This window comes from Myotis lucifugus, unplaced genomic scaffold, assembly GCF_000147115.1.
Source record: "Myotis lucifugus unplaced genomic scaffold, Myoluc2.0 scaffold_341, whole genome shotgun sequence".
NCBI classification, from domain to species: domain Eukaryota; kingdom Metazoa; phylum Chordata; class Mammalia; order Chiroptera; family Vespertilionidae; genus Myotis; species Myotis lucifugus.
This window is the reverse complement of record NW_005871389.1, coordinates 647,217-669,455: the sequence shown is the minus strand read 5'-3', so window position 1 is coordinate 669,455 and position 22,239 is coordinate 647,217. Positions and strand designations below refer to the sequence as shown.

Below are 22,239 nucleotides of genomic sequence, written 5' to 3'. Positions count from 1 at the left end.
CCAAGGTTGAGAACCACTGATCTAGAGGGTATTATGCTAAGTGGAAAAAGTCTGGCAGAGAAAGACAAATATCATATGGTTTCACTTATATGTGAAATCTAAAAAAAAAAAAAAAATAGACTCATAGAAACAGAGACCAAAGGGGAGGTGACCAGAAGGGAGGGGGGGTGGGGGACGGATGTAAAGGAGAAGGGAATATAGTCAATAATATTGTGATAAGTTTACATGATGACATGTGATCACTAGAATTAGTGGAGTGATTACACTAAACTATTAAATCACTGTAGTGTATAACTGAAATTCATATAACAAGTATATACTTAAATTTAAAAATTTTTATTTAAAAAAAGTTCTCATCACAAGTAAAAAAATTCTGTATTTATGTTTGGTGACAGATGATAACTAGATTTATTGTGGTGAACATTTTGCAATATATGCAAACATTAAATCATTATGTTGTATACCTGAAACTAAATATCAACTGTATCTCAATAAAAATAAAATAGCAAAACAACAAACAAATTCAGGTAAAGGGCCGGATCTGGCCCCTGGGGTGGTAGATTGGCAAGTCCTACTGTAGCCAGGGTGATTCTTATTTTATTTTCTATTTACAGAGAAAAACTGTAACTTTTCTCACAGCGCCCCCTGGTGGGAAATCCACAGGCCCAGAGAGACTATACCACAGAATCTGGGACAATATGGGCAGTAAAGATGGAGTGCCCTGACATTAGTTGCTGTTTTTTTAAGTTTTTACTTTTTTTTAATTAAGGTAATACATATACATCTTTGTTGTAGTTGTTTGAGTGTCAAAACGATCATAAAAGTTTATAACACCTCTGCCTCCTCAAATCCCACTAATAGCCTACCCCCAGTAGCCAACCATCTTCAACATTAACTATTCCTTCTAGTATTAACCTGTTTTAGTTTTTATCTTTTGACTCCCTGTTGTGGCCTTGCTCTCTGACAATTTCCTATGCACTTTAATACTTTTTTTCCATTACATCTGCCATAGGCCCACCAATAGGTAATTGGTTATATACTCCAACCTATAGGACAAGAATTGGCAAACTACAGCCTGTAGGCCAAATCTGGCCCCCTGCCTGTCTTTACAAACAAAGTTTTATTGGCAAAAAAAAAAAAAAAAAACAGATGTAATTAGATATGTTAAGACTATGCTGGAATAGGTGGGCCCTACATTCAATGGTGTCCTCATAATAAGGAGAGACAATACACAGGGAGACAGAAGAAGGCTTTGGGTGGAGACAGCTCCAGGGAAAGGCCCCAAGTCCCCGTCTTCATGGGTAGCAATTTGCAGCCGGGGTGCCCCTTTAGTAGGGACCAAGTCAGCAGCGGGGTGACGACTCTAAAAACACAAGCACATCCTGAAAACAAGGGCATCGTCAATATTTGAAATTCCTGCTAGATAAATATTCAACGGGATTCAAAATCCATGCACATCATTAGGAGAAATTTTCAAGCTTAGATTGGTCAGTGAACAAAGAGGGAAAACAGGGGTCTTCCAATATAATCTCACCGGTCATTCGTGGATGACTGGCCAAAGGTGGTGTTACATTTCCTATCCCCTGCAAAGTATAATTTTGCCTGTTGTAATTTTTGAGTGATTTGCAAAAATGGTTTGTTCTGAATTTCTTGTCACCTGTTTGTGTGCACCCAAAATTTCTTGTCAATTGCGCCTATCGAGAATCTGAGGAAATTGGACTGCTACTTGAACCGGAGTCTTAGCCTCTTGACTTCCTTCCAGAACAACATGAGCTTCAGCACCTGGTCCAGCTTTTATGTAAAACTCGCAGACGCTGGGCTCTGTGCAGTTGCCCAGCCGCTGAACCTGCAGGCCAGCAGCACAGCCAGCTTTGGGGGCTTGGGCCTCTCTGTGTCCTACTTTACCAGCGTGCGGGGCAGTGGGGGTCCGAGGACCTGGCTGCGGGGATGGCCAGGGGCCTGGGAGGCACAGGGGGCATCCAGAGCTAGAAGGAGACTGTGCAATGCCCGAATGACTGCCTGGCCTCCTACCTGGAGAAGGTGAGGAGCCTGGAGGCTGATGATGGGGGACTGGAGAGCCAAATCCAGAACTCCTGAAGAAGAAGGGAGCTCGGGTCAGAGACCGGGGCATTATTCAAGACGATCGAGGACCTGAGGGCTCAGATCTTTGCACGTTCTGTGGGCAATGCCCGCATCGCTCTACAGATTGACAATGCCCGTCTTGCTGCTGACGACTTCAGAGTCAAGTATGAGACAGAGCTGGCCACGTGCCAGTGTTTGGAGAGCGCCATCAGTGGTCACTGATGACACTAATATCACTCGACTGCCTCTGGAGACAGAGATTGAGGCTCTCAAGGAGGAGTTGCTCTTCATGAAGAAGAACCACGAGGAGGAAGTACATGGTCTACGAAACCAGATTGCCGCCGACTCTGGGTTGACCGGGGAGTTGGATGCTCCCAAATCTCGGGACCTCAGCAAGATCATGCGCACGTCTGGGCCCAGTGTGATGAGCTGGCTCGGAAGAACCGAGAGGAGCTAGACAAGTACTAGTCCCAGCAGATTGAGGACAGCACCACAGTGGCCCCCTCACAGACCGCTGACATAGGAGCTGCTGAGATGACCTTCACAAAGCTGAGACCTACGGTCCAGTCCTTGGAGATCCACCTGGACTCAGTGAGAAATCTGAAGGCCAGTTAGGAGAACAGCCTGAGGGAACTGGGGATGCACTATGAGATGCAGAGGGGCAGCACCCAGCCCAGGAGTACAAGGCCCTGCTGAACGTCAAGGTCAAGCTGGAGGCTGCCTCGCCACCTACCACAGCCTGCTGGGAGAAGGGAGGACGCTGATCTTGGTGACACCCTGGACAACAGCAGTGCCATGCAGTCCATCCGAAAGAAACACCACCACCCTGGCCGGGTAGCTGTTTGTTAGAGAAGCAACCTAATATGTCAAGGTTGCCGGTCAAGGCACATACAAGAAGCAACCAATGAATGCGTACATAAGTGGAACAACAAATTATGTTTCTCTCTCTCCCTCTCTCTCTTTCTAAAATCAATAAATACAAATTAAAAGAAGAAAAAAAAAACCACCACTGATGGCAAAGTGGGGTCTGAGGTCAACGACACCAGAATTCCAAGGCATTAAGGTAGCAGAAGTGGGGCACCCTCGGGGGGTAAAAGGCCAATAAAAAGTTGAGAGATCATAGGGGGGAAATTGAGGAAATTTGAAATCAACCAAATGTCCATCAATAGGAAAATGAATCGGTAAAAGGTGGTATGTTCATACAATAGAATGCAAATCAACAATTTTTTAAAAAAGAATAATTTGATCCACTTAACAATAGGGATAAATCTCACAGATGTAATATTGTACAGAAGAAGCCAGACACAAAGAGTACATTCTGTACAATTTCATCAATAGGAAGTTCAAGAATAAGCCAAATAAATATGCTGATAGAAGTTGGAATAAATGGGTCGGGAAGATAACTGGAAAATGATATGAGGGAGCCCTTTGTGGGGGTGGAAATGTTCTATATTTTGACCTAGGTGCTGGTGACAAAGGTCCACACACATGTAAAGAGTCACACATATGTAAAAACTTAAAAACTGTTCACTTTGCTGTTATAGCTCAGTTAAAAGAAAAATATCATTAAAAAGTTTATAAACATTTCACAACATTAAAAAGAATTTCAAGAGACCATTAACAAACTTCTCAATCAGTAATTGTACATGCTGATTATAAGCATAGAAGTTAATTTTAAAAGTTATATTCATCCCTGGCCAGTGTGGTTCAGTGGTTGAGGGTTGACCTATGAACCAGGAAGTCACAGTTCAATTCCCAGTTGGGACCACATGCCTGGGTTTTGGGCTCGATCCCCGGTGGGGGGTGTGTAAGAGGCAGCCAATGGATGATTCTCTTATCATTGATGTTTCTCTCTTTCTCTCTCCCTTCCTTTCTGAAATCAATAAAAAAAATAATATTTTTAAAAATTATATTCATGCAAGAAAGTTCAGGTTTTGTATTAAAAGGCTGAAAGAGGTTTCATGAGGAAGTTTTATACAAATACCTGAATATGACTTTATATGCGCACCTTGCAGCAAGAACGATTGAGAAGCACTCAGGGATAAGAAATAGAAGTATTTTTACAATTTAGAATTTTTCAGGACTCAGAATTGCACATTTTAATCTGTATCTTTACATTTATTACAATCTTTATTGCCTGTCCTCAATAAAATAAATACACCCTGCCTTGGCTGGGTGGCTCGGTTGGTTGGAGTGTTGTCCCAAACACCAAATGGTTCGATTCCTGAGCAAGGCACATACCTAGATTTCAGGTTCAATCCCAGATCGGGGCCTGTACAGTAGGCAACCTATTGATGTTTCCCTCTCACATTGATGTTTCCTTCTCCCTCTCTTTCTAAAAAAAAAAAAGAAAAAAAAAAAAAGAATAAAAATAAATACATACATACATACATCCTGATATGAATGGAAAGACCAGCTTCTGTCCCCTCTATTTGACCCCTTCATAAACTGAAAGTGAGGGGTACAACCAGAATTCGCCATAACTTTAACAACAGGGATTTCGGTCCACCCCTGTTTAAAGCCGAGTGCACATGCTAAGGCCCTTACAATGGATCCCTTCGCCCCTGGTGGCCAGGGAAGGAACTTGTGCCTCTCCGCTCCACCTATTCAGGGTGGGCTCCTCTTGGGGGAAAAAAGTGAATGTTCTGAAACAGTGGTGGTCTGGGGAAAAAGATGAGGCTGCCCCCAAGGAAATTCAGAGGAACGCCAAATCCACACATTTAACTTCTTCCATAAACCCATTCGCTTTGTTTATGAGACTATGTATTCTTCTTATTTGCAATTTCCTCCAAGTAAAAATGAACGCGGCAGAATTCACACGGAGAGACCCCCAGAGAACACGGATAACCAGGGTCCTTTAAGGAGGTGTGAGTAGGCTTCGAAGTGCTGCTCCCCCAGTTAGACTCTTGTGCCAGAACGTTAGGCAGATCCTCTTATAATTCCTTAAAAGTCACTATTTTCATGCATGGAATCCTGTCTAGTCGGCAGTGTTATACTTACAACTAGAGCGGTTGGAATTAAGTTAAGAATCAAACATTCTTAGCTTCATTTTGTAAAATGGGCAACAAATATTTATTATTATTATTATTATTGCAATAAAAATTCTTGAAAGCTTTTTGCCACTGAATTGTTTATCTTCCTGAGCGTTTTTTATTTTTAAACCTCTCTCCTCCTTCCTCACTTTCATTTCTCCCCACGTCTCCTTTTTCTCTTTTTCCTCTTTCCTTTCCTTCGTCCTTTCATTGGCAGCCAATCTGGAACCCAGGAATGGCCATTCTATTCCCCTGCGCCCTGGTTGCCTAGAAATGGTTAATACACTTGGCTGGAAAAAAAAAATGAAATTAAGGAAAAAAATGTGTTGGACGTGTATTCAGCCTGCCCTTTCGGAGGCTGCTGGGAGTTATGGCGGTTTGCTATGGAAATAATTCAGAGTCGTGAAGAAATGTGGCTGCAGATGGCGAGAGAGCCGTCAGAAATAGAAAGGTCTTCGCGGCACACAGGTGCTTTTTATACAAAATCCTCTATTCAGAAGCCAGGCATTGGGGACACTGTCCTTTTATGCCGCCCTTGAAAGGATCAGATGCTCACACTCAGGTCTCTGCCAAGTAAGTGGCTCTTAAAACCACCCACTAATGCACAAATGGCCTGGAAAGTCCTAATCGCGCTGGTTAATTAACAGTCATTAGTTGAATAAAAAGAGTCAATTAGGAAGAAGCCCGTCTGGGAGGGGAAAAAAAAAAGTTTTCACAACCACGGAGGGTGAGTGCTCCCAAGGGGATCTGGAGAGCTCCCAGACGGATATTTCGGTGCCATCCTTGTACTCAAAGCTCATTGTTAGTGGCCCTGCGGTTTTCCTGGCTAATTCTGTTCTCATAAATACATGGTTTACATGTTCTTGTTTGATTTTGCTTTTATATTTTAGCGCCAGATATCTTTTCACTTTATCAGACCTTTGGGGCTTTTTGACCCCCCCAACCCCCCACCCCACATGAGACAAGTAATGTTTGCACTTTGAAAATGCACACAGAGACATACAGACAGCCCTGGCTGCTGTGGCTCCGTTGGTTGTGATATGTGATTTTTGGACTGGAACTCGCGGTGTTCCCCTGGGCAGGATGGTTGCCCGGATTCTTTGTCCCTCGGAGTCGAAGAATGAATCCACGGACTGAAGATGGTATAGCAAAGGTGGAGATTTATTGAAGAACAAGTACAGACTCCCACGTGGGGAAGGGGGAAGAATCTCACAGCACAGACGTCCATGTGGGGAGGGGGAAGAGTCCCGCCGACGGTTTATAACGGCTACAGTTTCTGTGTCCTGATATCCCTTCTGATTGGTCAATATTCCCTTTTGAATTGGTTACTATGGTAACTCCTGAGCTCAAAGGTCAGCATCACTTGGGGCATGTGATGCCCTCCTCCCTCATTGTTGTTCTATTCCTTCTGGGCTTTCTTCCTCCTCCTTTATTTTTTATTTTATTGATTTTTTTACAGAGAGGAAGAGAGAGGGATAGGGAGTTAGCAATATCGATCAGCTGCCTCCTGCACACCTCCTACTGGGGATGTGCCTGCAACCAAGGTACATGCCCTTGACCAGAATCGAACCCGGGACCTTTCAGTCTGCAGGCCAACACTCTATCCACTTGAGCCAAACTGGTTAGGGAATCTTCCTCCCTCTTTATTTTGTAAATATAGACCCTTTGGCTACTCCCAGTTCCCTTGTCTTACTCTTACGTAAATGTAACTGTTGCCTCTCCCTTGTCTTATGGAAATGTAACTTCCCCTGGCTCCCTTGTGTTATGGAAATCTAACTTCTCCCAGTCTGCAGCCCTGTGTTTTTTTCCCATGGACCCCCAATTCTAAAAATTCCCTAAACCTGCCTATATCCCCCTAAAATTCCTATTTCAGTTGGAGCATCATCTGGTGCACCCAAAGGTTTCGGGTTTGATTCTGGGTTCGGGCACATTCGGCAGATATCTCTCTCTCTCTCTCTCTCTCTCTCTCTCTCTCTCTCTCTCTCTCTCTCCATCTGTCCCTCCCTCCGTCCCTCCCTCCCCCTTCCTCTTGCTCTAAAATCAATAAGCATGTCCTTGGGTGAGGATTAAAAACAAAACAAAAAAAAACAACAACAAAAAAGGACATACAGACAGCCTCAACAATGGGAAAAGCCTAGCCTTCCTCCTACTGTTATAGTTACTCTTATCAGGTAGTTTCTATGTATCATCTTCCCAGGAATATTCTCTGCATGTACAAGCATGCTGCAGGAGAGCGAGGAGGAGAAGGAGTCCCGGGCAGTCAGGCACCTGGTGTCAGAGCCAGACCGCCTGGCTGCAAACCCCAGCTCTGCAATTTGTTAGCGAGCTCTGTGCACTTTGGCAAGTGATGGGATCCTTCTGTAGCCCCAAAGCATAGGCAGCCTCTAAGATGCCCCCAAAAAGATGGCCCCCAATGATCCCCACTTCCTCCTATCTCCACCCTTCAGTAATCATCGCCCCTTGCGTGGGGGCTAAATTTACTGTCTGAATTGATGCAATGTTGTGACTGAGATTAGGTTATAAAAAGATGGCGGCACCTTAGCCGGTTTGGCTCAGTGGATAGAGCGTTGGCCTGCAGGCCAAAAGGTCCCGGTTCGATTCCGGTCAAGGGCACATACCAGGCTCCTCCCTGGCCCCAGAGTGCGTGCAGGAGGCAACCAATCGATGTGTTTCTCTCTCTCTTTCCCTCTCTCTTACACTCTCCCTAAAAATCAATGGAAAAATATCCGCGGGTGAGGATTAACAACAAAAGAAAGATGGTGGCTTCTGGCTTGAGTGCATAGGGATAGGCAGCTGCTAGGTCCCTGTTGCCACATCATGAGGACACCCAAGCAGCTTGTTGAAAAGCCCGTGTCGTGACGAATGAAAGTCTCCGGCCAGTAGTCCATAAGGAAGTGAGGTTTGCCAACAACCATGTGAGTGAGCTTAGAAGTGAATCCTCCCCCATGGAGAGTTGTTGTCCGGTGGCTACAAATTTTCTGTAGCTGCTGGACAGCAATTCTGCCGTACAACATTGTGCCTCCAGTTAACAACACTGTACATATTCTACTTAAAATCTTGTTAAAAGTGTACGTCTCATGTTAAATGTTCTTACCACAATTTTAAAAAGAGAAAAGGAAGGAAGGAGAGAGAGACACTCTTTTCCCAGTTGAGCCTTCAGATGAGACTGCAGCCCCAGCTGACAGCTTGCCCACACCCCATGAGAGACCTTGAGCTAGAACCACCCAGCTAAGCTGCACCTGGATTCCTGACCCACAGAAACTATGAGATAATGAAAGTTTGTTGCTTAAGCTGCTAAATTTGAGAGCAATTTTTATAGGGCAATAGATAAGTAATACACCCTGCTCCCTCATACGTAAAATGGAACTCAATGCAAGAGTTACGAAAATCAAATGAGTTAATACTGACAAAATGATGGGAAAATGACCTGGCACATAGTAAGCACTCAAAAAATGTTTATACATTTGCTTAAAAAGGGTAGTATATTTGTAAGCTCATCTCCTTTTGAAACAAATACAGTGAGGCCTTGATTTATGAGTTTAATTCATTTCGTGACGGAGCTCGTAACTCAAATTACTCGTATGTCAAATCTTAAAGTGAACGAGTGAGACACGTGATGCTGGGCTGATGTTGTGGCGTTCACTGTGACGTTCGCTGCGCCAACTAGTGGTGGGGTATCTGAAACTGGCTCGTAACCCGAATTTTAGCTCGCAACTCAAAGCAAAAAATTGGCCAAGAGACGGCTCATATCTCGAAAAACTTTAGTCGGGACACTCGTAAGTCAAGGCCCCACTGTACTTTAAAAATACAAATAGGATCGCTAGCCCGTTTGGCTCAGTGGATAGAGTGTCGGCCTGCGGACTGAAGGGTCCCAGGTTCGATTCCGGCCAAGGGCATGTACCTTGGTTGCGGACACATCCCCAGTGGGGGGTGTGCAGGAGGCAGCTGATTGATGTTTCTCTCTCATTGATGTTTCTAACCCTCTGTCCCTCTCCCTTCCTCTCTGTAAAAAATCAATAAAATATATATTAAAAAATATAAATAGGAAAATACTATAAACAGTGTTCTGCACTTAATTTTTCATTGTTTGATACATACACCATAGCCATTGTCTTACATCTGCCTACATAGTCATCTCTTTCTTTTCCACTGCTGCATAATATTCCATTGTTTACCTGAATGCCACTTTATTTACTCAGTCTTTTATTGGTGGCAGTTTAGGATGTCCCAGGTTTTGCCATTCATTTCATCTCAGTGCCCCATTTTAAATTGTGTTTTTAGTCATGGACTGTTTGAAGTGGAAGAGACCTATCTTTGGAATCATTTCATACCAAGGTTTCGAACTGTGGAGGCCTAGTGCTCTGTGGAGCTCACTGCAGGGGTCTCAGGTGATCACTCCACACCTCGCAGGCCCTCCATGGGAACAGAACTATGGCTTTATCATGGAAATGACTGCGGCAAAGAAACTCATTGTATAGCCAGCTCTTTGGGAATACACCAGGATAATCCTTAATAGTAAACTGCTGTTCCCTAGGTGAGGGCGGTTCATAGGTGCTATAAAGGAAAATAGGGCATGTGGCATGTGGTTAAATAGGTTTGGGAAATGCTGAGTTCAACAAAATTAACCAGGTTCATTTACTAATAATAGTAACATCTCTTGGGCATTTGCAGGCATCTCAGACACAGTACAGAATTCATTTCAATTAATCCTCAACCCCGTGAGATAGGTTTTCACTGGAAACCTTTTTTTTTAAATCCTCACCTGAAGATATGTTTTTTATTGATTTTAGAGAGAGGAAGGAAGAAGGAGAGGGAGAGAGAGAGAGAGAGAGAGAGAGAGAGAGAGAGAGAGACATTGATTAGATTGATTGGTTGTCTCCCCACAGGCCCTGGACCTGCAACCTGGGTATGTGCCTGATGGGGAATTGAACCTGAGACCTTTCCGTGTAAGGGAGGAGGCTCATCCAACTGAGCCACACTGTCCAGGACTCACTGGACACCTTTTTTACAGAAGAAGAAACTACAATTTACAAGGTTATATGACTTTCCCAAGAGCATGCTAGCACACAGCAGATCCAAAATTCAAATAGAATCTGAAGGTTCCAAAAGCTGTGTTCATAACTGCCTGATTGCAGGACTTCTCAGGGCCTTTAATAAGCTGTTGGACACTGCCATTATTTCATCTCATAGCCCCTTCTTCATGGAGCATCTGACTGTAGTCAGTAAGACTGTTGGTAAGCAGAGGGTAGCAGGGACTCAATATCTATCTGTCTGCAACCAGACCTACAAGTTGCAACAGCTGGAGTGACCAAACATCTGGTTTGCTCAGGTCTAAGATGATCCCTGCCTGGAACATGGGACTTTAAGGTTTAAAAAAAAAAAAAAAAAAAACTTAAAAAAAAAAAGTGAGCCACTAGTGGAATTTATTGTTTCCTATTTTATTGAATTTACTAGAGGCCCGGTGCATGACATTCGTGCACTCTGGGGGTGGGGGATGGGGGGGGGAAGGGGTCCCTCAGCTGGGCCTGTGCCTTTTCACAGTCCGGGAGCCCTCAGGGGGATGTTTGACTGACAGCTTAGGCTTGCTGTCTGCAGGGAGCAGGCCTAAGCCAGCAGTTGGACATCCTTAGCACTGCCACAGAGGTGGGAGAGGCTTCCACCATCGCCGCTGCACTCGCCAGCCGTCAGCCCGGTTTCTGGCTGAGCGGTGCTTCCCCTGTGGGAGTGCACTGACCACCAGGGGGCAGCTCCTGTGTTGAGCATCTGCCCCCTGGTGGTCAGTGTGCATCATAGTAACCGGTTGTTCCACCGTTCGGTTGATTTGCATATTACCCTTTTATTATATAGGATTGGGATGACACTGGTTAACAAAATTATACAGGTTTTGGGTGCACAATTCTATAACACGTCATCTGTACACTGTATTATGTGGTCACCACCACCAGTCAAGTCTCTGTCCATCACCATTTATCCTCCTTACACCCTTCTATTTCTCCCTTCCCCACAGCAATCACCACACTGTTGTCCATGTCCATGAGCTTTTTCTCTCTTTTTTCTTTTTTACACAATCTCTCCACCCCCACAGGCCCACCCTCACAGCTGTCAGCCAAGACATTTTTAAAAATTACTATTCAGATACAATTCATATAACATGAACTTCATCGTATTAAAGAGTTCAATTCCGTGGTTTTAGTACATTTAAATTGTTGTGCAACCACCCCCACTATTTAATTCCAGAACATTTCACTAATCCAAAAGGAAACCCCATACCCCTGTACTCATTAAGCACTCCCTCAATCCCTCCTCCGCCAGCCCCTGGCAAGCATGGATCCACTTCCTGTCCCTGTGGATGTGCCTGCTCTGGACATGTCACAGAAACCGGATCACGCACTGTGTGGCCTCTTGTGTCTGGCTTCTCTCACTGAGCATCCTGTGTTCAAGACCCACCCATGCTGCAGTGAGCGTCAGTGCCTCACTCCTTTTCATGGCTCAGTGATATTCCAGTGTGTACATAGACCACATTTTGTGTATCCATTCATCCTCTGATGGACATTTCCGTCATTTCCACTTTGGGGCTGTTATTAAATAACTAGATGCCCGGTGCACAAAATTTGTGTACTGGGCGGGGGGGGGCAGGTTCCCTCAGCCCGGCCTGAGCCCTCTCGCACCCGGGAGCCCTCAGGGGATGTCCGACTGACTGCGGGCCTAAGCTGACAGTCAGACATCCTTAGAGCTGCAGCAGAGGCAGGAGAGGCTCTTGCCACCATTGCTGCACTCTCCAGCTGTGAGCCCAGCTTCTGGCTGAGCGGCACTCCCCCTGTAGGAGTGCACTGACCATCGGGGGCAGCTCCTGCATCGACCGTCTGCCCCCTGGTGGTCAGTGCACATCATAGCAACTGGTTGTTCCGCTGCTGGGCCAAAGCCAGCTCTCCGACATCCCCCGAGGGGTCCCGGATTGCGAGAGGGTGCAGGCCAGGCCAAGGGACCCCACCCATGCATGATCGGGGCTGGAGAGAGACGTGGGAGGTTGGCCAGCCTGGGAGGGACCGTGGGAGGGCTCCAGGGCATGTCTGGCCCATCTTGCTCAGTCCTGATCAGCCGGACCCCAGCAGCAAGCTACCTACTGGTTGGAGTGTCTGCCCCCTGCTGGTCAGTGCAGATCATAGTGAGCAGTTGAGAGGCCTTAGCATATCATTAGCACACTAGAGGCCCAATGCATGAAAATTCGTGCAAGAGTAGGCCTTCCTTCTCCTGGCTGCTGGCACCGGCTTCCTCTGGCACCTGGGACCTGGGCGTCCCTCCAGCTGCCTGCAGGCACCCGGAACCCGGGCTCCCCTCACAGCCCCGGCTTCATCCAGAAGGTTGTCCGGAAGGACGTCTGGTCTAATTAGCATATTACGCTTTTATTATTATAGATGCTGCTATGAACATCCATGGACAAGTTTTTGTGTGGATGAATGCCACCAATTTCTGTGGGTATGTACCTAGTAGAATTGTTGAGTCATAAGTAACTCTGTTTAACTTTTTGAGGAGCCAGTAGTTTCAGTTTTAAAAGTGGGAAAGTCCCAAGGAAACTGGGACAAGTTGCCCACACCCTCTAAATGATTCCCCGCTGATGTCACTGCCCTCGAGCTTTAGATAAGAGGACAAAGCAAGCAAGGTCCTGCCTTCCGTGCACCCCCTTCTCTCCACTCTGCCCAACTTTTCTGGCTCTGTGGCTTCCTCAGAATGGCAGGCTTTTACTCTGCTATTTTTCCTCTAAATCGTGCCCTCCAAAGACCGCTGTGTGCCTTGAGTGGCTTCTTTAAGCAGACAACGCTTTCTCTCTGGGATGGACTGGAAGCAGAGTCCACTAGGGGGAAGTGTCAGCCTTTCATTCCAGTCCATTCGGAGCAGAGGTTCATCTCTCTCCTCCCTGTCTCCGTTCTGCGTCAGCAGGGGCCAGGCACTTCTTTGATTTCTTGAGCCAGAATAGAGATACTGGGGAGCTAAGAGGGACAGAGCAGAGCTGAAATTTCCTGTAGGAAATTCATACCTGTGTCCTCTTGTCCTAACATAATATATAACCACTGGTCCAGTGGGAAATTGAGGAATTGAAAAAAAAAAAATGGTAAGGATGAATCTCAAAGCAACTTTTCCATACCTTTCCTGGGTTATAGTCAGAGGCTTTCATATTCACACAGAATTATATTCTTTTCATCTACATTTCCCTAATGAAAGCCTTTCTTTTTTAAAAAAATTGATTTTAGAGAGAGGGAGAAAGAGAGAGAGAGACAGAGATAGAAGCAAAGAGAGAGACAGAGAGAAACATCAATCGATCGGAGTGGCTGCCTCCCCACCCACCCACACCTGGGATTGAACCCACAACCTGGGTATGTGCTCTGACTGGGGATCAAACCCGTGACCTTGGTGTACTGGGGTGATGATCTAAACAACTGAGCTACCCAGCCAGGGTTGAAATTCTTAATAATTTTGTACAAGGACCACGGGCTGACCAAAGGCTTTGGTCCTCTCCTTCCTCCAGGGACTGAAGAAGAGGCCTTTGCAGCAGGGTGAGGCATCAATGCCAAGCAGGCCATTGGAGGAAAGAGCTGTTATGTTACAGGATGCGACTAAATTTCTGAGGAGATTCCCCTTTAACTAAATGGCTAAGAGTAATTGGGTTTTCTTAAAAAGTGATCAGATTTAAGAAAACAAAAAAGTGGCTGGTATGGTTCTAGTTGATCATCATCCCAGGAACCAAGGGGTCGCCAGTTTGATTCCAGGTCAGGGCACATGCCCAGGATACAGGCTCAATCTCCAGTAGGGGCTGTGCAGGAAGCAGCCAATGATGATATTTCTTTCTCATTGATGTTTCTATCTCTCTATCCCTCTCCCTTCCTCTCTCTTTAAAAATCAATAAAAACCTTTTTTTTTTTTTTCCCCAAAAAGTGATCAGGCAGGGTTCCCACCTTATCCTGTTTCTCTATCAAGGACAACTGTCACTTGACCAGCCTAAACCTACTGCTTACTAACATGGAACCAAAATAACTTACTACGTACAGTCAGTTCTGCTATACCGCGATATATATGCTCCTAAAAATCACTGCCCTCGGCAAAATTACACAATAAAAACCACAGGGCTTTTGGTAAAATTGGATTACAGTGACAAAACCCAAAAACTTCGTCAGGGAGTTGCACAATTAAAAAAAACAACAACAAACTTAACTAATATGGTAGCAGACTTATTTAAATACAACTTTACTGAGATATAATTCACATACCATGAAATTCACCCCTTTAAAGCATATAATTTGGTGTTTTTTACAATGTGCACAAAGTTGTGTAACTATTGCCACAATCATTTTATAATATTTCATCACTGTAGAGAGAAACCCCATACACTTTAGCAGTTACTACCCAACCCCCTCCCCGACCCCCTAAAAGCCATTCATCTACTTTGTATTTCTGTGGATTTGCCTATTCTGGACATCTCATATAAGTGGTATCATGCCATATGTGACCTTTTCAAAACTGAGATCTTTCACTTAGCATAGTTTTGAAGGTTCATCCATATGGTAGCATGTATCAGGGCTTTATTCCTTTTTATTGCTCAATAATATCCCATTGTGGATTTATCATATGTTATTTATTCACCCATCCTTTGATGAATATTTGGATTGTTTCTACTTTGGGATAATGCCATTATGAACATTTGTGTTCAAGTTTTGTGTGGACATATGTTTGCATTTCTGTTGGGTATGTATACTTAAGTTACATAACAATTCTGTGTTTAACATTTTGAGGAACTGCCATTTTTCAAATTGGCTGCACCATTTTACATTCCTGCCAGCAGTTTATGGGGCTTCTGATTTGTCCACATCCTCACCAGTACTTATTATCTATCTTATTATTATGATCATTCTAGTGTGTGTGAATCAGTATCTCATTGTGATTTTGATTTCTGGTTTTATTTCCCTGGTGACCAGTGATTTAGAGCATCTTCTCATGTGCATACTGTCTATTTACATATCGTCTTTGGAGAAATATTTGCCCACTTTTAAACTGGGTTATTTGCCTTTTTATTGTTGAGCTGTAGGTGTTCTTTATATATTCTAGATACAAGTCCTTTATCAGATATGTGATTTTCAAATATTTCTCCTATTTTGGGGCTGTTTCCAGTTTCTTGATGGTGTCCTTTGAAACACAAAAGTTTTAAATTTTGGTGAAGTCCAATTTATTTTTTTTTTCACTTGTGATTTTGGTATCATATTTAGGAAACCATTGCTAAACCAAGGTCATGAAGATTTTTCTCCTATATTTTCTTCTAAGAGTTTTATAGTTTTAGTTCTTACATTAGGTTTATGATCTATTTTAAGTTAATTTTGTGTATGGTGTGAGGTAGGGGTCCAACTTTATCCTTTTGTGCAGGTCCAATTGTCCCAGCACCATTTGTTGAGGAGACTGTTTTTTCCCCATTGAATGGTCTTGATAACCTTGTCAAAAATTAATTGACTATAAATGTGCAGGTTTATTTCTGAATTCTCACTGTTATTCCATTTATCTGTATGTCTAACTTTACCTCCAAACCACACTGTAGCTTTGCAGTAAGTTTTAAAATTTGGCAATGTTAAGTCCTCCAATTTTGGTCTTTTTCAAAATTAAAGATTGTTTGGGCTATTTTGGGTTCCTTGCACTTCCACACGAAGTTTAGGATTACTTTGTCGATTTATTAGAAAAAGCTAGGCTCAGTGGATGGAGCGTCGGCCTGCGGACTGAAGGGTCCCAGGTTCGATTCCAGTCAAGGGCATGTACCTGGGTTGCGGGCACGTACCTGGGTTGCGGGCACATCCCCAGTAGGAGATGTGCAGGAGGCAGCTGATCGATGTTTCTCTCTCATCGATGTTTCTAACTCTCTATCTCTCTCCCTTCCTCTCTGTAAAAAAATCAATAAAATATATTTTTAAAAAAAAAGCTAGGTTTTGATAGTTACATTGAGTCTGTAGATCAGTTTGGGGACTATTACCATCTTAATAACATTAAATTTTCTGATCCATGAACATGGAATATCTTTCTATTTATTTGGGTCTTTAATTTCTTTCAATGAATTTTTTTTAAGTTTTCCTTGTATATGTCTATGTCTTGGCTTCTTTTATTAAAATTGTTCCTAAGTCTTTTATTACTTTGGGTGTAATTATGGAATAATTTTCTTAATTACATTTTGAGATTGTTCCTTGCTTGTGTATAGAAAAACAATTGAGTTTTGTATATATTTGCTTATACTCTGAAACCTTGCTGAATTCCTAGTTTATTTCTAACTAGGAGCCCAGCGCGCAAAATTGCACGACCGGCTCACCCACCCGCTGCCCTGCCTTGACACCCGAACCTCTCCACACGGAGCTCCAGGGCACCTGGTCCAGCCCCCGGCCCCTCTGGCCTTCTCTGGCTACTTCAAGCCCTGCTCTCAGTCCTTCAAGTCGCCTTGGGCTGGTTCCGCCTTCTCCGGGCGCCTCCCCACTTCCGCCCCGTCTCTGGAGCAACACGGCAGCTCCACCCCATCATGGCGCCAGAGGAGAGCGTGGAAACCTCCTGCCTGCTGCGCTGTGCCCCTTCTCCAGGCAGGTGAGCAGCGGGGCGCTCTGAGTGAGAGCGGTGGGTGGCAAAGGACTGGTGAGGGGGGCGCTACGGGCTCTCACCCCTGCCCTCCCTGGCACGGGCCTCCTCCGGGCACCTCCCCGCTTCCACCCCATCTCTGGGAGCAATGCCCCACTGTGCACGCACAGGCAGGCTCCTCCTAGCGGTTGTGACTGTGACACCGTTAGGACCAATTAGCACATTACCTCTTTATATATATATATATATATATATATATATATATATATATATATATATAGACGATAGCTTTTTTTTTGAGTTTTTTTTTTAAGTTTTTTAATTGATTTCAGAGAGGAAGGGAGAGGGAGAGAGAAACATCAATGATGAGAGAGAATCATTGATTGGCTGCCTCCTGCACGCCCCTAACTGGGGATCAAGCCCGCCACCCGGCCATGTGCCCTTGACCAGAATCAAACCTGGAACCCTTCAGTCCACAGTCCGACTCCCTATCCACTGAGCCAAACCAGCTAGAGCTCTAACAGCTTTTTAATGGGTTCCTTAGGATTTCCCATATACAAGATCATGTCATCTGCAAATAGAGATAATTTCCCTGCTCCATTACTAATCTGGGTGCCTTTTATTTCTTTTTCTTGCCTACTTACCTTGACTAGAACATCTGGTACAATGTTGAATAGAAATGGTGACAGCAGACATCTTTGTCTTGTTCCTGAGCTTAGGGGGAAAGCACTGTTTTTTACCGTTAAGTATCATCCTCAGTGGCATTTTTGTACATGACCTTTCTCAGGTTGAGGAAGTTCTCCTCTGTTCCAAGTTTGTTGATTGGCGTGCTTTTTTTAATCACGAAAGGGTATTGGATTTTGTCAAATGCATTTTCTGCATCTTTTGTCCTCCATTCTACTAAAATAGTCATTTTTTAATATTGAACCAACCAAACTTGCATTCTTGGGATAAATTCCACTTGTCAGGGTTTATAATTCTTATTATATGTGGGGAGCCGATATAGGATTAAGCCTTGGACTGACCTGTTGGCAAAGTCACAAACAAGTCCCAGCTTAGAGGGCACAGTCCTCTTAAGCATAATTAGGCTTGACCTTATGAGGCTCCCTAGATCTTATCTGGGAAGCTAATGGGCTGAGGGAAGTGCAGCAAGAACAAGAACAAAAACAAGTGAAACTCACAAGAACAGTGTAACTATGGTCAAAACAGGTGAAACTCACAAGAACAGTGTAACTATGGAAACCACTACCTTGTTTACCTCTGACTATAAAATAAAGGCTCAGCTTGCCTTGGGATCTTTCTCTGTGGCCTCAGCCAGGCACAGGAAGATCCATGGAGACTAAAGAGAGCTAGAGAGTTCTGAACGCTGTCTCCGTGTAAAACATTCTTTGCCGACTCCTTCCACACCTGTGGGAACCCCTGGACCGCTGGGGCTGGACCCCAGCAATTATACAGTAGAGGCCCGATGCACGAAATTTGTGCAAGTGTAGGCCCTCGTAGCCCCGTCCCCTGCCCACTGGTCATTCTGGAAGGTTGTTCCGGAAGGTCGTTCCGCCATCTGGTCTAATTAGCATTTTAGCTCTTTATTATATAGGATTGCTGGATTTAGTTTGCTACTATTTTGTTCAGGACTTTTGCATTTTTGTTCATAAGGAATATTGATCTGTAGTTTTCTTGTGATATCTTTGTCTGGTTTTGTTATCAGGATAATTCTTTCTTCATATAATGTTAGAATAGACCCATAGAATATTTCCTCCTTTTCTATTTTTCAAAATAGTTTATGAAAAATTAGTGTTAATTCTTCTTTAAACATTTGCAGATGTCACCAGTGAAGCTATGTGGTCCTGGGTTTTTCTTTGTGGGAAGATTATTATTATTATTATCATTATTGATGAAGTTTCTTTACTCATTATAGGTTCTTTCCAATTTTCTGTTTCTTCTGAAGTCAGTTTTGGTAACTTGTGTCTTTCTAGGAATGTGCCCATTTTATATAGGATGTCTAACCTGCTGGCATACAACTGCTCATGGTACTGTTTTATCATCTTTTCTATCATCTTTTCTAGATTGGCTATGATGTCCCCCCTTTCATCCATGACTTTAGTAATTTGAGTTTTCTCTCTTATCTTGACCTGTGAGTCTAGTTATAGGTTTATCAACTTTGTTGATATTTCAAACTAACATTTGATTCTATTAATTATCTCTATTAATTTTCTATTCTCTATTTCTTTTATTCCTGCCCTAATCTTTACTGTTTCATTTCTTCTGCTAGCCTCTGGCTTTGTTTACTGGGGCTTGAGCCTGCAACCCATGCGCCCGGACCCAGAATTGAACCAGTGATGTGCTGGTTCATAGGTCTATGCTCAACCACTGAACCACACTGCCTGGGCTGAAATGAAAACTTTTTAACTAAAAGCAGTTTATGATAGGTAGTCATGTCCTAGGCTAGAATCTTCCCTGACAAAAGTCAATCTTTACCTTAATGAAGTCTGTCTATTGTCTTTTTGCATCTACATTAACATACTGTTGGAATGTTAGGGTAACTTTCCTTTTTTCAGACCCCACAAGACACATCCAAAGCAGCAGGGTGGAGACCACAAATCCTCTCATTGTTACTGTTATTGAGTTCATTGTTGACGGTTAACTATCCTATAGCCACTTGTGTATCCTGTACCCACTCTCATTTTACTTTTTATCCAATCCCAGAGGTCCCCCCTCCCCACCTTCTCCTAATCCCTAATCTATCACCAATGGATTTCATGTAACCCTCTTATGTCTTCTCTTTTGATTGTAACGTATAAAATAAAATGCAAAACTGCCATTCTCTGGGTTGAGCATTTTTTCAACCCGTTGAAATTTTGCTTCTTGGACATTGTCGATAGTTTGGCTCGAATAAACTCACAAAAATGCTCTACAGGTTTGAATGTTTCTTACCTTGACATTCGCAATCTGGCAAAGACCCTTTCCCATGGCCTATGACCTCAAATGGAATGACCCGCTCTATTCTCCGACTCACCACCCTGCACCCACTCCTGGCCTCCCGTCCACTCTGCTCCCGCCACACCTAAGGACCAGCTTTCTGCTTGTTCAACAGGAGTTCCCACCCCAGGGAGTTTGAATTCCTGAAATTTCCTTCCCTTTTTCCTCATCATTCCTATCTTGGCAAAATGTCCTACTCATAGTTGAAGCTACCATTTGGGGCTTGGGAGGGAAGAGAGTTGGCACACATCTTGTGATGGACCAGACAGTAAATATTCTTGGCTCTGCTTATGCCATTTGGTCTTTGTGCAGCTGCTCAGCTCGCCACTACCCTGTCGTGTGAAAGTTCTGTCTCCCTTAAAGGAAAGTGAGAGTCTGTGTTTCAATAACATTTTATTTACAAACACAGGCAGACAGGATTTGGTGCACAGGCCAGTCTGCCAAACTTTGAAAATACTGGATTCAGTCAAATAAAAAGTTTCATGTTTTTTCACATGCCACAAGATTCTCCTTTTGATTTTTTTTTTAACCATTTAAATTAAAAATATTTGCCGAAACCGGTTTGGCTCAGTGGATAGAGCGTCGGCCTGCGGACTCAAGGGTCTCGGGTTCGATTCCGGTCAAGGGCATGTACCTGGGTTGCGGGCACATCCCCAGTAGGAGATGTGCAGGAGGCGGCTGATCGATGTTTCTCTCTCATCGATGTTTCTAACTCTCTCTCTCCCTTCCTCTCTGTAAAAAATCAATAAAATATATTTTAAAAAATTAATTAATTAAAAATATTTAAAAGTTTATAGTTTGTGGGCTATGGAAAACAGGCAGCGGGCGCCCGCAGGACAGACAGGGCCCTGGTTACCCCTTACTCGTCCGGGAAATGCACGGAGGCCCGCGGGTTCCGGAAACTCGGCCTTCCGGGCGCCGCGCCGCTAGCCCGGGTCCCCCGCGCGCCACCCGCTCTTCAACCTGGCGAGCCCGCGCGCCTCCCGCCAAGCCCCGCCCTTCAGCGCGGCGATAGGTCCGGCCTCGTCCTCCTCCTCGCCGGGAACGCCCTTTCTGACAGGCACAGCGTTCAACCAATGGGACGCCGCCAGGCCTTTCGCCCTGCCCTCCCGCGCCCGTTGGAGGCGGGCGTGGGCGGGCCGTTGAAGGGGTGGGGCGTGGAGCCTGGTAACCGTTGCCGGTAACAACGCCCCGCCCAGTCTCGGCGGGCGGGCGGCGCGAGGCGGTCGGCGGGAGCTCGAGGAGGAGCCGCCGCCGCCACCGCCGCCGCCATAGAGACTGTAGCCGTGGAGACTGTTACTTACCAACGGGGACCAACACGCAGCAGCCGCCGCCGCGGGAGCCGCTGCCCGAACTCCCGGCCCGAACTCCAGGTGACCGATGCGACCGCCCGGGCTGGCCGGGACGGGGAGTGCTGGGGGCGGTGGGGGTCCTGGACAGGGGATGGGGGCGAGCCTCGCACCCCCCAGCGTTCATCTAAACGTCCCGGACAGCGCGCCCGCGGGAGCCGCCTTCGCACCCCCAGTCCCGCAGGGGCGGCTGAGTTTAGGGGCTCCCTGAGACCCCCTCCCTCCTTTTAATCAAACTCGGGAGGAGGTGGGGATCCGTCGCCTCACTTTTATAAAACTTCCGGGGTAGCGCGCCCGGGGGCTCCTATCAATCTTACCTTCAAAATCTCGGGATTGGGGGCGCCCCGATCACCTCTCTCAAACTTCCATTAGACTTCCTGCATTAGAAGCGCCCGCGGGCCTCTTTTCCTTCCTTTTACTCCCTAAACCTCTAAAGTTGGGGTTCCCGGGGACCCTTCGCTCTTTAACCTCAGACTTGTAATTAGAACGGCCTCGGAGACTCTTCACCTTAACCCCACATTCCTGGACTTGGGGGGCTCGGGGACCCTCTTCCCGTGCCGACTCCCCACACATCCTGAATTTAAGGGGCGCCCCTGGAACCACCTTCTCACTTTTTAACCAAAAGTCGGTGCGCTTGTCTTGAGAACCCCTCCTCCTTCTCACTTTTTCACAACAAACTCCAGAGAATCTGGCTTCCTGGGAACCCGTTTTTCACTCCCCCCTCCTGACCCCCCAAATCCTGGAGCTTTTTAGCTCCTTCGACAGCCCCTTCCCGCTGAACTTCACATTCCTTCGCACCTCGCACCTCCCCTATTTGGACTGATCTCGAAGCGAGAAAAGTTTCACCGAAAGGTATTATCATTATCTTATTATTTTGTTAAAGAGCCCAACTTGTGGCCCAGACTCCTCGGTGGCATTTTCTCCTGCGGTTGTGCGAGTGTGTGTGTGTGTGTGTGTGAACCCCAGTCCCACCCCTAACATACACCCCCTCCCCAGCTCTTTATTCCTTTCCTTTTCGCACCCGGGGAGCCGCGGCGCTCCCTCCGGCTCCGTCCTGTGGGTTTTTTCTCTCCGCTGCGCTAGGAGAGTTGGGTTTCCTAGTGGCTATTTCAAGGGTCCCCCGGGCGGAGCTGACCCTGCCATTAGGGCGGCGACGGGGGTGGTTCATCGTTTTAATTTTAACCTCCGGGTTGCCCCGCAGGAATGAG

The 22,239-nt window shown here is 45.3% G+C and overlaps 2 protein-coding genes and 1 pseudogene across 10 annotated transcripts in view; 2 read left to right on the top strand and 1 right to left on the bottom strand.

Moving 5' to 3' along the window:
• ACSBG2 (acyl-CoA synthetase bubblegum family member 2) overlaps window positions 1-883 on the bottom strand; it is a 34,009-nt gene extending 33,126 nt beyond the window's left edge. The window contains 1 exon segment of the mRNA XM_006101106.2: window positions 867-883. Within this exon segment, the coding sequence (XP_006101168.2) occupies window positions 867-883 (17 nt within the window).
• Window positions 884-1,768: 885 nt separating this feature from the next.
• Window positions 1,769-3,144, top strand: LOC102420591 (annotated as a pseudogene).
• Window positions 3,145-20,897: 17,753 nt separating this feature from the next.
• RFX2 (regulatory factor X2) overlaps window positions 20,898-22,239 on the top strand; it is an 88,704-nt gene continuing 87,362 nt past the window's right edge. For all 9 annotated transcript variants that reach the window (XM_006101105.3, XM_014466470.2, XM_014466468.2 and 6 more), the window contains exon 1: window positions 20,898-21,055. The gene's annotated coding sequence lies outside the window, so the exon portion shown is untranslated. The remainder of the gene's footprint in view (window positions 21,056-22,239) is intronic.